Below are 14,106 nucleotides of genomic sequence, written 5' to 3'. Positions count from 1 at the left end.
TGTAGGGGCACTGGGCAGTTGTCACTAGCAGAGGTTACTGACCTGCTTGCTGGTCACTCCAAGGGAACTCGGCTACAGCCACGTAGAAAGATGAAATGACAAGTTGGTGTATTTAATATTAAAACCAATGCTTTTGTTGTACACAAAATACAGAATGAAGAAAATGTAGAGCTCCCTCAGACCTACAGTTCTTCCCTTTCAACATCTGAGTTTCCTGTGCCTGTGGACTCTTCCCTTTTGTATGCACCGTGGTCTACCTGTGGAGATGACACTAAGCAGCCTGCTGCTTCTCAGATGAATGTGAAGTCCAGGTAGTCATTTTTGACTGAGAGAGAATGCATGTCATGAAGGACGTTTGTTTTGTGTGTTTATTTTAACCTATTAATTTTTTTGAATTAACTGAATGTTTTCATTAATTTGCAATTTGTTTTGAGGATTCAACCCGAAAGGAATGATTATGGCAGTGAAACAGATTTATATGGACTTGTGTCCAACATCTTGGAAGAACAAGACAAATCACAGCCATGTTGTGCTGAGGGGTGAGTGTGTTGCTGTGCAAGTGCTGCTGCCATCCTCTTCCCCTGACAAAAACTGCCCTCCCTGCTCTCCACATCTGGGTTCTGTTAGTCAGCTTGGCATCTGCTGCTGGCAAGTCCTCCTGCTCTTTATGGTTTCCCTTCATTCTCCCTTATCTTCTAATATGTCTAATGTCTTCTAATATTTATGTCTTCTAATATTTCTAATACTTGAAAGTTTTCTCTAGGTACTCAAATTATGTGGTCGTTTCTGGCTTTTGAGTATTTACAGAACTTTTTAATTGGCGTTTTTTTAAAATAAGTCCCTAACAAGCATTGTGGAAATGCTGTATTCAAGTACATCTCCTTGAATCTATGCCTTGGCCTGTTTATGTTTTAGATAAAGATTGAATTCAGTTGTTAGGTTTCTCAATTAATTTCAATTCACAGGAAGAAAACACAGAACAGGGAATCATACTCTTACACACTTTCCTGACCTGGCAGGAGGGGAGAACTCTGTGCAAAATGAGTATGTCCTGTTGTTAGTGCTACCAAGGCAAATCTAAATGTCAGATTTATTATGCCTGATTCTAGCACCAGAAGAAGCCATTAGAAAGTCATAACTTGACATATAGAGGTTCTTGTCCAGGGTTCCTGGCACACTTGGAAAGTTCTGTCTTCTGCCTGAACCCGAGTGTTCTAGGTCTAAGGGACAAGAAGGGGAACAGAGTTCTCAAGGTTCCCAAGCCAGGCACTGCTCTTCCTTTCTGTCTCAGAATCATAGGGTCCTACAATGGTTTGGGTTGGAAGGGACCTTAAAGACTATCTAGTTCAACCCCCCTTTCTCCCCAAATTCCAATGATTCCTGGGTGTGTACTGAGTGATGAGGCTGAAGTGAGGGAAAATTTGAGGGAGAATCAGTCTTGATCAAGGGGTAACTCTCAAATTCCTTTGCTTCAGACGTTTAAGGTTGAATTTCTCTCTTCAGTACTGCTGCATTTGGCTGTGACTGTAATGACTTCCAGGCACCATTTTTCACTTTTCAGCTTTCCTTGACACTCAGTGATTGATTGCCCTATGTTAATTTGTGGTAATTAGTGGAAGGAAAAGAAATGTGCTGAGATGCTTATTCTTGATTTACCTGCAGGAAGCAGTGTAGGCCCGTGTAAAACACAGGAGATTCTGAAGCAATAAACAAGATGATACAGAGAAGTGTTTTGTCTGGAGTGCTAGGACATGGCTTTGAAAGCCTATGGGTATTTTGTGAAGTATGGTTATTTTAACTTGCTGCTTGACCAGCAGTATTTCAGAGGTGATGGACAGTAAATCTCTTGGCTTGATTGATGGATGATCATTTGGTATGTGCCCATCACCTGCAGCTTGAGGGCATCGTAGGAGCTCCTGAGGTACGTGGGTGGGCTCAGACCTGACAGAATTCGTTTTCTCATCTATTTAAAGGAAAACTGCAAAGGTGGCAGTAGTGGGTAAGAGCTGGTTGGGAGGGAGGTATCATTGAGTCAGTCTACAGAACTGGGTGGGGGAAGAATTGCATGTTTCAAACCTGTTCCTGGGTTTGGGGATGGAAGAGCAGCACCACAAATGGGAATCTAAGGTGTGTTTCTTGTGTTTCAAGGAGCTGCCCTTCCAACTTGAAGTCAGTGTGGCCCATGAACGCAACCAGAATCCTAGACCACCATGACCTGTTGCCAGAAACGAAAAGACCAGTGGTTGGAGCTGTCTCACAGCAGGGTTTCTATGGCAGCGAGTCGGTCGCTGGAGCGGAGCAGCAGCACCTGCCGGGCGCTGAGCCCCCGCAGCAGCGGGGGGAGGAGCGTTACCGCGGGCTGGCTGCCGCGGGGCTGGAGGAGCAGGGCGCCTACCCCGCCAGGAGTGATCATGCCAACTGTTGCAACGTGCAGAATAATGAGAATATGAAGACAACACCCATCTATCAGAACTATCCGTTCATAAAATCTACCTTCTCAGCCCCAGCTGGGTATACAGAAGTCATGAAAGACCCGGCAGCCGATGCCTGCCCTTACGGGAGAGAGAAGGTGTGTCCCAAGGGAGCCGACCCGCAGCCGCACCAGAAGCGGGCAGAAACCTTTCTTTCACAGTTTCACAGATACAATGAGAACACAGATTATAGTAGATACACCGAATATTCTCATGCTGGTAAAGCCAAACCTAACAAGAGCACCAATTGTAGCCTCCAAGAAAATAAAAAGCTAGTAAATGGAAGCATTGAGGCAGCATCTCTGGACACAGAGCCCTACACTAAATTATTTCAAATTAAATCAGGAACACAGAAAAAAATAGAAGATACAGTATCAGATCAGCAGAACTTCACATTTCCCAAGGCTGTAGGATTTTTATCAGAAAAACAATTTGCAAATGAAGCTTCATTCTGCACTGATTTTGGGCAAAAATTTGACTATGGACTAAAATCTTTTGCAACTTGTTCAGGGAACAGTGATTGTGCAAATGGTGTAGAAAAGCAGCAGTTTTCAAAGTCTGATCTTCAGAATTCTGAATACTGTAAATCGCTTCCTGTGTTACCAAACTCAGCAAACCCATCAGCAGGTGCCTTTGTCAGGCCAGCCTGGATGAACATGCAAACTAAAACCACTGCTTCTGCCCCATTTCAGAGTCCAAGTCCTTTGGTGAAACTGAATAATCATCTTCCTGCTTTTCAAAAAAGCTCCAGTCATCCTAATGACTTTTTTCAGTTGTCATCTTCAAATTTCCCTTTAAGCAGTAATTTATTTCACAAGTACTGTCAAGATAATCCTTCATTCTTTTCAAGTCTTGATTTTGGTTACAACCCTGCAGAACGAGCTCGATCTGCTGCTTGCCTAGAAGCACTAGTGAGGGGGGGAGAAGAGAATCTTCTCGAGTATTTAAGTGAAAAGAAACTGAAGCAGCCAAATGGGTTCTGTGACAATTATTTAGCTCAGCAGGTTGAGATCCTTGAAAACATGAACAAACAGCGGTTCCAGTCAAAGCCACAGAGTGAGCGTTACGACCTGGAAGGACACAAACACGTGGATGGGTTGTTGCAGAACATGTACCAAGATCTAGTGGAGTCTCAGGGACAGTTCAGTCTCAGGCAGGCGAGCGGAGACACCAACACCAGCAATCCTGGGACTTGCCTGCCAGCTCCTGGCTTGTCCAACAGCTGCCTGATGGGTGACTTCAGGCTGAACCAGCAGCTGGGGTCAAGCACATTCCCCTGGAGATCAGCTCGTCTCTTAGGCCGTTCGGTTCTCCCTCTGATGGAGTCTCATGACATGTTCTCCCACGATGATTTAAAATGCTTCTACCCTTATTTGAATGATAAGATGTATGGTGACAGTTCTTTTCCTGGTTTTGTACCAGCATTTGGATTTCAAAGGCAAGTGAAAAACCGTAGTGGGCCTTCCAGCGAGCTTCATGTTAGACTAGAAGAATGTTATGAGCAGTGGAGAGCTTTGGAGAAAGAAAGAAAGAAGGTAAAAAATTTAACATCAATTATTATGCCTTATCACAAATTTTATGTAGAGCTCATCCAGCTCTGACCAGTTTGAGGTCGTGGGTAATTCTCACTGTTACGAGCTGAAACGTTTAATGGGACTTCAAAGTTAAAAAGAGTTTGCTTCCCTGTATATTTGGGACTGAAAACAGGAGGTTTTGAAGGTTTGTAGGCTGGTTGAGAGCACTGATCCTGTTGTGTTGAAGGTTACATTTCAAGCAGGAATTCAGTGACTTCTCCAGTCCCTGCGGTGGGGCCGGGGAAGGTGCTGCATGACTTACAAAGACACATTACAGTTGTTTTTTTTAAAACACAACAAACACAACCCACCTGGAAACTTTGACAGCAAATCCATTAATTATATGTTGAATTGGGACTAAACTTAATCCTTCCAAGAATTAATTAAAATTCTTAGGCCCTATGCTTTCTGTTCTCTCAAGGAGTTCTCACCTTTTTTAAGATGTATCTGACGGGGCTCTTTTTTCCTCCAGAAAGGGAGGCTGAAGAAAAGGGTAAGATTAAAACCCTTGAACTATAAAGGGTGGTTCTGTATGGAGTCCTACTTAAAGCAGTTGCCCTTTTTGGTCATCACGGAGGTTGTCCTTTTGAATGTGAAAGCTGCTTTAATGTAACCGATTTAGCTGGTGTTGATATTCAAAAACGTTCTGGAGCTTCGACTTCCTGAAGGGGAAGCTTGACCAAAAGGTACCTGGGGTGGAAATTAGGCTGCAGCTTTAAGTGGGCCACCACAAGACAGTCTAAGAAAGGCTGTTTTGAAGCAGATTTTGTGAGCTGTGGATTGTTACAAGTGTTCCAGAGTGACACAACGGGATGAGAAGGACTGAACTTTGAAATCTTGCAGGTTTCAAAGTAATTTTTGATGGTTAATTAAAATAGGGGTTCGGTTTAACAAACAGCTGTCTGTGGTTTGACTAATTTGGACAAAATGAAGGTTGATTGCTGACTCAATTTTATTTTAATTTTGTGGATGAGGTCCACACCTGTTTGCTCCTTCTTTTTTGCCTTTTACCTTGTAATTCTGACTTGTATCCATTTTATTTACAGGCAGAATTAGTGCAGGCTGTAGTCAGAGTGTGAGAAAATCTAGCACTTTGAAACACATTATGTTAGTATAATCACTGTAGTTGAACTGCTTTCAGTAAAGTGGTTTTTCACTTAAAACAGGTGATTGTCTTACCAAATTATTAAATCCTGTGTGCCTGAGTCCTCATTATCTGCTTTTAAAAAAACCCAAAATGCTAAGGGGGAAAAAAGTCTTCTTCTTGTTTCTGTAATAAAGCACATTTTGCAGCTTACATTCTTAGGGAGTTATTCTTTTTTTTTTTCTGCAGACTGAATCAGCTCTTGCTAAGAATTTCCAAGGGAAAAAGGTTTCCAGTGCTAACAACACTCCCATTCCAAGGCTGACATCAAACCCATCAAGAGTTGATCGTTTAATTGTGGATCAGCTGCGAGAACAAGCCAGAGTGAGTTGTAGGATTAAAAAAAAACAACCAAAAACTATTGAACTTAACACACAGAACTTAGAGTACAAAGTAAAATATGTAAAATTATCAGAGCAGCTTTTCCCAAAATAGCTTTGTTCTTAAGTGCTGTGCAGGGAATAACATTTCAGTGTATTGTTATTATTGTGTTATTATTATTATCAATAACATTTCAGTGTTAGTGCTCTGTGCAGCTGCAGGCTCCGGTGCTGCTGTCCTCAGGGATTGCTGCCTGGCTGAGGCTCTGCCTTGCCTGGGAGGTTCCTAGGGCGGGAATGAGCGTGAGGTGCCACACTCCAGTCACCTGCATGGCTGCTTGCACAGCTGAGATGTGCCCAACGTTTCTGCTTGTCTGGTTTGAGCAGCTCAGCAAAGAAAGGGCCACTATAGATTCGCAGACATTGTATTTGAAAAGTTGCGGGGTGGGTTGGGAAGCAACTTTAATGTTAGTGAGACGTTGATATGTATTTGCTTGAGAGCCTCATGATTTAATTTTTTTTAATGCAAAATGGATATTTTATGCAACTCCAGGCAGAATTTCTACATTATTAGTTTGCTGTTTAAGCCAAACAGCCACCACCTGTAGCGCAAGCGTGGCTGGTGTCACTTGAGCTGCCCGTGGCTCTGTGGCCAGAGGATGGTGCCGGTGAGCGCGGTGCTGCCTCTCTGTGCAGCAGTTCTGCACGGGAGGCCTGGGGACAGCACCAGCAGAGCTGAGAGGGACTGAGCTGGCTCTGCTCGCACCCGGGAGGAGAAATGTGAGCTGCAAAGGGCAGAGCCAAAGCCCGGCCCTGCCAGGGCTGTGGGATTAAGGGCAGTAGCTGCTGCCTGAGGAATGCTGGGTCCTGCAGGAGCCGGTGCTGCTGGGCTCGCCGGGACAGCAGCTGTTCCTCCAGCCTCTCACAGGTAGAACAAGCTGTGGAGCAGCCATGCCTGCTTACTGCCTCCTGAAATGGCTTGTGCAACTTCCTGCTTTTGTCCTTGGAGCTGAGTAGAGAGTTCAGTGAATGGTGTGCTGGTAGGCTTTGTGTACACTTCTTAAACTCCTGTGGTATCAACCCCAAAAGAGCAGTGTTGGGGAGTTTCTGCTTTGAGAAGGCCTGCCTGTCCCTGGCCTAATACTGTAAAACCATGCCTAAATAAGGGCTTAATCTTCTCTGGCCATTTCAGGAACCAAGCTTCAGGGTAGGGAACCTCCAACCCTTGTTAGGTAGCAACTGAAAAGTAGCTTTAAGGATGCTCAGAAGCACAATGAGACTGTTAGACCTGGATTCTAAAAAAACTTAGTGATGGCCAAAGAGAAACACTGGTACAGTGGAAGTTGAGCTGCCAAAATCTGGGATTAACTTTCAGAGTGTGTTAAATCCTCTTGGTAGTCATGCACTTCACTTTGGTTTTCTCATTTGAGACTTCCACTTGCAGTTGCTTTCAGTTCCAGAAGAAAGCATAGCAGGTGGAGAGTTGACAGCAACTTTCTTCACTACATCATCAGTAACTATTAAAACCTCTTAATAGTCAGAGAACAAACTTTAAACCAGGATCTCCTCTCTATAGAGTGTGTCTCATCTTACTTGTGTAAATCCGCAGCGCCACTGGAACTGGAGAAGGCCCACTGTGGGCTACTCTTGAGGCTGGACCTTCAGCTTGTCCACTTGAGGCTCTTCTGTTCTGACTAGCTGGGGGCAAATTGGCTGCTCCTTGTGGCAGTGGTTTTCACCCAGATAATTGTGGCTGTGCTGAGGGAAGGGGGGACCACAGTGGTCTTGATTCAGAGGAATGCTCTTGGTTATGGAACCACCTCCTGTTACATGGTTGTCTCCAAGTTGTATATACCCGTTATTAACTAGGAAGCTGGGTGTTCTCATTTTTGGATATTGTAACTTTGCTGCTGTGTACACCCAGGTATGCTACAGCTTTGGTTTGAAGAAGAAATCCTAGGTAAGAATTTAAAACTACTTCAACTATATAATGTTATGAACTCTTCTTAAAAAAAAAGAATGGTTATTGTGAATCTGTTCTTCCCAACCTAGTTAATTGTCTTGTAAGTCTGGATGAGTACAGTGTGAACTCCTGTAACATGTCACATGTTCATTAGGTTGTGACTTTGCTGGGAAAAATGGAGCGTCTCCGCAGTTCTCCCCTTCATGCCAACATTTCTACTGCTCTTGATAAACACCTGGAGGTCATTCATGTAGTGCACTCACGTAGAAAAGATGAAATTGTAAATGCTTCCAATCGACAGAGGCAAGGAGCTCCCAGATGCCCGGATGACAGAGGTATATCCATGCTTATGTACTTTTATAAGGTAGCTGAAAAATTCTGCACAGATTGCAAGTCTCTGGAAAAAAATAAATGTAAGAGGTTTTGTGTCAAAGTTTTTATTTCTTTTGCAGTGTCTAGAGCTTTGAGAAAGGCAGACTGTGGAGTTTAGGTGACAGTTTTGAGAGGACACTAAAACTGGGTTTTAGAGATAAGTGGGTTAACTCAATTTAGGGTGTGTTTAATTAATAATCTAGCAAGTAATGGGAAGGCAGTGGGGGTTTTTGTAAGGCAGTCTGGGGTGAGGGATGACATTAAACTATTACCTCTTTCTTCTCCCTGTCCCTCTTGTTCCTGCTCCCCTCAACCCTCTAGCCCTGTCTGTAATCCTACGTAGAACTTCCTCGGTACCTCACAGAGACCAAGATGGCCTTGTGTTATGAGTGGATTTCCTCGTCAAGCATGTTCTGTCACAGATTAACATAAACCACAAATCATACTTGATCAGAATTGGTTTATTCTTCATGGTATCCAAAATACGTGGAATATTCAGCTTTGTCTTTCACTAGTGCACAGGCAAAACAGCAAATTTCCTGCTGTCTTGGATGTGAGGCAGAATAAACTCCTGCTACCTGGGATGCTCTGACTTTGTGTTGGAAGCTCTGTTACATTTCTGAGTTTTCTGCTTACTTCCTGCCTCTCTTTCCTGAATTAGATGGATTCTTCTACTTCTTTGGGGTGTCCCCTCATGCAGTTCTGTAATTCTCAAGTTTACTTCAAATGATACACTATAGCAATGTTTCTTTTCACCTGTTCACCCTCATATTTCTCTTCACCTTGATTGAAGCGGATGTGACTTGTTAAGATGAAAAGGAATGTTTTTGGGTGTTAAAGCCCATGAACGTAATTGGCGCAGCAGTTACTTGGTGCTGCTTCTTAGCCACATCTGGGAGCTCTGTGGAACCCAGTAGTCTGGGAAAGAGAAGCTGTTGGACCTGGAGATCTGCTCCCTGCTCTTGCTGTGAAGTGAAGAGCTTTGCACAATGGGATCTGATTGCTCAGCTAGAAGGGCTGCACCTCCCTCGTCTACCTAATCCTCCACACTGGCTGTCTCTTGTGTCAACTCTCGTGGCAACTGGGGAGGATGTTTCAACAGTGAATGGCTGGACACAGTAACTGCATTTGCTGCATGTCTGGGGAGGCCTTCGCAGAATTTCACAGAATCATCCTGGTTGGAAAAGACCTTGAAGATAGTCCAACTATAACCTAAATCCACCAACCACAACCCATTCAGTGCTTAACTCATGTCCTAAGCACCACATTTCTTTTCAACGCTTCCAGGGATGGTGACTCCACCACCTCCCTGGGCAGCTTGTTCCAGTGTCCAGCCACTCTTTGGATAAAGAAATTCTTTCTAATATCCAGTCTAAACCTCCCCTGGTGCAACTTCAGGCCATTGCGGAAGGTGCCCGCAGCTGTGCCTCTCCTGAGCAGAGCTTGGCAGAGCTTTCTTGCTCAGTTTTGTTTTGTTGAGAAAAGCTCTTCCTTTCCCCAGCCTTGTTTCCCCAGCACATTTCTATTCCATCTCATCTGATAGCAAATATCTATCTTAGCAGGCAGGACCTGTCTGTTGTGTCCTGTGTTCCAGGAAGCTTGATTTCAATAGAATCTATACATGAGCTGTGGTGTTCTCTTCTCCCGGCTCCCTGGCTTTAGTTGCAATACAGATTTACTTCAGGGAGAAGCACATGGATCTCAGCTGCCTTGTGTTAGTTTATTCATGCACCATGTGGATCTGAAAAATTCTACTGTTGCACACTGAAGTTGTGGTACAACTGTACAAGGTTTCTGGCAGCTGTTTATAAATGTTTTGTTTCTGGAGGAAATCTCAATTATCAGAAAAAGGGTTTTATGGATTGTCATCTGTCACCCACAACAACCATCAGACCTTTCAGAGCTCTCTGACCACACCTGTGCTTTAAGGTGTTCCTGGATTTAGTTCCCAAGATCTTTCAGAAGGGTGTAGTTGTTATAGATCATCTTCTGAGGGGAGAAAAGACCTCTTTAATGTCTGTAACTCTCAGGTACTTCATTCAACCAAAGCCTTTAAAACAACTCTTCACTGTGGGATTTTCTGTTCTTTCCTGGTAGTGATCTAACTGCCAGCCATACCTTACAGCTTTGAGATGCGAGTTTATGGGAGTGTCACTTGTTCCCTAGCTTCTTCTAGGCACTCCAGGTGACACCATTCCTGTGGTCTCTTCTTGATTCCACAAAACGTGGTGTGGAAATTGGAATTTTGGAAGTACTAGTGCTGATAATCACATCCTCCCACTCTGTATTCTGTCCCTCTTTTCTGTGGAGTTACCCTTCCAAGCACCAACTTCTACAATTATTTGGATGGCTGACACTTGTGTTGGACAAGTGGATTTTCCTGGTGATTCTTCAGCTACCTAAATCAATGTTCTGTACCACTCCTGGGTGGGACGGGTGTCCCAGCTGGGGAGAGGGTGAGGTGAGGGCTTTGGTTCTGCCCTGAGGCACCCCAGGTACAGCCAGGAGGGGGGTGTCCTACCTGGGGCAGAGAATTCAGGAGCATGGGTTGAATAATAGAATCATAGAAAGGTTTGGGTTGGAAGGGACCTTAAAGATCATCTAGATCCAACTCCCCTGCACAGGCAGGGACATCTCCCACCAGCCCAGGTTGCTCCAAGCCCCATCCAGCCTGGCCTTGAACACTTCCAGGGATAGGGCAACCATGACATCCCTGGGCAACCTGTTCCAGTGTCTCACCACCCTCATAGTAAAGAATTTGCTCCTAATACCTAACCTAAATATCCCCTCTTCAAGTTTTAAACCATTGTCCCTTGTCCTCTCACTACATACCCATGTAAAAAGCCCTACCCCAGCTTTCTTGTAGGCCCTTTCAGGTCTTGGAAAGCTGCTGTAAGGTCACCAAGGAGCCTCCTGTTCTCTAGGCTGAAGAACCCAAAATTCCTCAGCCTGTTTCCATAGGGGAGCTGCTCTAGCCCTCTCATCAGTTTTGTCGCCCTCCTCTGGTCTTTCTCAAAGAGCTTCATGTCCTTCTTATGTTGGGGTCTCCAGAACCCAACATGTGTCCAACATGCAGCCCAGGATACAGACTGGTGCCAGCTTTTTGCAACCCAGTGGAACTGCAGTGGTGCTTACTGAGCACCAGGACGGGCAGACTCCACTGCTTCCAAATCCCGTGGGAGTGTCTGACCAGGGGGGTGAGTGCGCATGTGTTTTCTGTGCAGCCCAATGTAGTGTGACCCAGCTCCAGGAGGAGGGAGTGTGCCCTGATGAAAAGCTCTGGTGCCTAGAAGAGGGGATCAAATTGGTCTCCTCACACACAGGCTGAAATTAAATTCAAAGCATTATCTATACATTAAGGTATTCCTGACCACTGTACCACGTTGTTCTTGATTCCAGAGTGGTGGGGTTTGACATGTTTTTGCAGAATGTGATCTGTGTGCATTAATAAAATGCCATAAATGAGCTATTCCTTTGTGAGGACAGGGAAAGGATCCACTCTGTGGATCTGGAGAGGTTGCTGTGGGCCAGCAGCAGGGAGCTTGCACGGGAAGGGCTGAAGTGCCTGTGGGATGTGTGGACACGGAAGACTTTCCAAACCAGAGGTGACCATAAGGCTTTAGGTGCTCCTGATAACAGGTGTCAGCAAAGTAGGAGCTTCAGCAAAATAAATAACCTAAATTCCATGTACTCATTTTATGAGGGCATAAAATCACTGCTTTTAGATTCAACTTTTACAGCCTTATCAAGAGACAGACACAAAATCAGAGACTGAAAAAGGTCTAAAAAGTGTTGCTGGTTTTAGCCTTGCCAGGGTGAGTTAGTCCCTGGTAGTTCTTGCTGAGGAGCTGTGTAACAAAGATCACAACATCCTTCCCTCCCTGCAGATGTGTTTGCTCTTGCTCTGGCAATTAAAGAGATGAGTGCAGCAACGCGTAAAGCACGTACCACCCTCTGGTGTGCCCTCCAGATGACCTTGCCAAAATCTTCTGCTGGAAAACTCGATCGAGAGAAAACTCCCCGGGAGCTGGTGCAGCCTCAGGAAAAAGTGTGTGAGAACTACAGCATCTGCAGCGTCCTCAGTCAGAGGGCTGAAGTAAACAAGCACTAAGGAAGTACAACTTGTGTGCAAAAATACACTTGCATCAGTATGTCTGAGGTGATATACTAATTCTTTTTAATTATTTGTAAAGTTTGAAATACTAATATTGATATTTAAAGCTGTATCTTGAGGAGAAGTTGGATTTGCTTTAGGGGGTCTTGGGTTCTACTTAAACTGTTAACGTGACAGGCAGCATCAGAATGTTGTGAAGCCAAACTGATGAATGTTAACTTAAAAAAATAATCAGACTAACTAATTAACAGCCAAGATATTATTTAACTTCTGCAGGTGAACCCTGGTGTACAACTCTTCCAGTAACTTCTTTTAGTTTTGCTTTAGGAAATAGGTTTTTAAATAATGATTCTTAAAGACTGTAAAAACCGTTAAAGACGGGGTGTCCGGTCAGTGTCAGATAAGATTGTGATGGAAAACTGTTTTCCTTATCAAACTAATACCTCAAAACAGGAGGAAAAAATGCTAAGAATACCCAATATTCATGTAAGATTAAATATTTAAAATATAAATATTTATGAATTTGAGATTTTAGAATCTAAATTTGTGAAAGGTGTTGCACTGGGTTCTACTAAATTACTGGTATGACAAAATTGCTGTTGTGAAACCATGCAATTCAGTAAATGTCTTCAGATCATTTGGGCATGCTCTTGGGAACAAAAGAACCTCTGTATTAACGTATTTAAACACAATCAAATATGCCGTGCACACAGGATTATCCTTGAAAAAGCTGTGCAGCAGCTGAAATAATGAGTCTTGTTTTTAATACCTTCACTTTAAAATTGGAAGAGGTATCACAAAGTTCTGGAACTTAGGTTTTCTTAAAGTTACTCTGTCACTGGTTTGGTTTGAAATTTGGTTGTTATATTTTAGACTTCTTAGTTTACCTCTGCATTTTTGACAGCTCTTAATTAATACTTGGTGTTTCTCTGCTTATCTTAACCTGTACGAAATATAAGTAACTTATTCACTGACAGGAAGTGTCAGCACGATGTGGCACGGGAGAGATGGGGTTTTAACACTTGGACATTGCATTTATAATGTGTGGATTAAATTGATTCAGCTGTCCTTGCCTAGATACCTGGGTATTTTAAATATCTCTGTTCTTCCTACTTCTGGAAATCCTGAGATGCACAAGGTGCAGTCGCACCACACGGATTGTGATGAGATGATGTGGGAGAGGAACCGCACGCGGCAGAACACGGGGTGCCCCTTGGGTCACTGGACTGACCAGGAGCACTGCCAGGGTGAGCTTATCAGGGGGGCACAGCAAAGCACATCACACCACGTGTCACTGCATCAGGATCTGTTACGTTTAGCCCAGGACATGTTGATGTTACAAGCAGAACTGTACTGGCTTTAGTCTGTCTGGTAAGAAATAAACTGGCCTTTGTTGAAGATTGTTTGTTCTGCCCTTGTCTTCAGAGCCTCTGTTCCCAGAACTTGATCCGTTAACGGGGAATGTAGTTTTCTGAAGCATGTTAGGAGGTTCTCAGAAGAAGAATCTGCAATCACTTGGGCAGATCTGATCTAGTAGTTAGTTTATTGAGTTGTAATCGTAAATTTAAGATGTGAAATACTGCTGCAGTTCAAGTCAGAATGGGATGCAGGGATTATTACCCAAGTTTACTGCACAGATCAAGTGCTCATGTGTGCAGATTTCTTTTACCAAGCCAGCCATGCCTGGGGTCAGGCAGGGGGGTGGGTCTCAGTCCTGCTCCAGGGGAGGCCCCCACTGCACAGCCAGCTGCTGTGGGGGGAGAGCACGAGGGGCCTAAGGGCTACAGATCTTTATAGCATCGAGTGGTTGATCCATAGTCAGATTTTCTGCTGTGTTCACCCAGTTTGGCTCATTTAACAGACCAGGCTCCAGCTAGCCAAGGTGTGTTGGAAGACTGAAGGAAGGGCAGCATCACTCCAGTTTTCAAAAAGGGGCAACCAGGAGGACCCAGGGCACTACAGGGCAGTTAGTCTCACCCAAGTCCCTGGGAAGGTGATGGAGCAACTCCTCCTGCATGTCATCTCTGAAGACATTGAAGAACAGGAAGTTATTGGGAGTGGTCAACATGGATTTACCAGGGATAAATCATGCTTGACCAATCTGCTAGCCTTCTGTGGTGATGTAACTGGTTGGCTGGATGAGCGAAG

At 44.2% G+C, this 14,106-nt stretch overlaps 1 protein-coding gene across 1 annotated transcript in view; it reads left to right on the top strand.

Annotated features, from left to right (window-relative positions):
- The window catches only part of LOC104398735 (chromosome unknown open reading frame, human C17orf104), a 13,309-nt gene extending 1,354 nt beyond the window's left edge, over positions 1–11,955 (top strand). The window contains exons 3-8 of the mRNA XM_010008875.1: positions 154–311; positions 435–539; positions 2,149–4,006; positions 5,379–5,513; positions 7,627–7,807; positions 11,732–11,955. Of these exons, the coding sequence (XP_010007177.1) occupies positions 154–311; positions 435–539; positions 2,149–4,006; positions 5,379–5,513; positions 7,627–7,807; positions 11,732–11,955 (2,661 nt within the window). The remainder of the gene's footprint in view (positions 1–153; positions 312–434; positions 540–2,148; positions 4,007–5,378; positions 5,514–7,626; positions 7,808–11,731) is intronic.
- The last annotated feature ends 2,151 nt before the right edge of the window (positions 11,956–14,106 follow it).

Source organism: Chaetura pelagica, unplaced genomic scaffold (assembly GCF_000747805.2).
Source record: "Chaetura pelagica isolate M959 unplaced genomic scaffold, ChaPel_1.0 scaffold542, whole genome shotgun sequence".
In the NCBI taxonomy this organism is placed as follows: Eukaryota; Metazoa; Chordata; class Aves; order Apodiformes; family Apodidae; genus Chaetura; species Chaetura pelagica.
The sequence above is the reverse complement of the archived record's forward strand: the minus strand, read 5'-3'. Positions and strand labels throughout refer to the sequence as shown.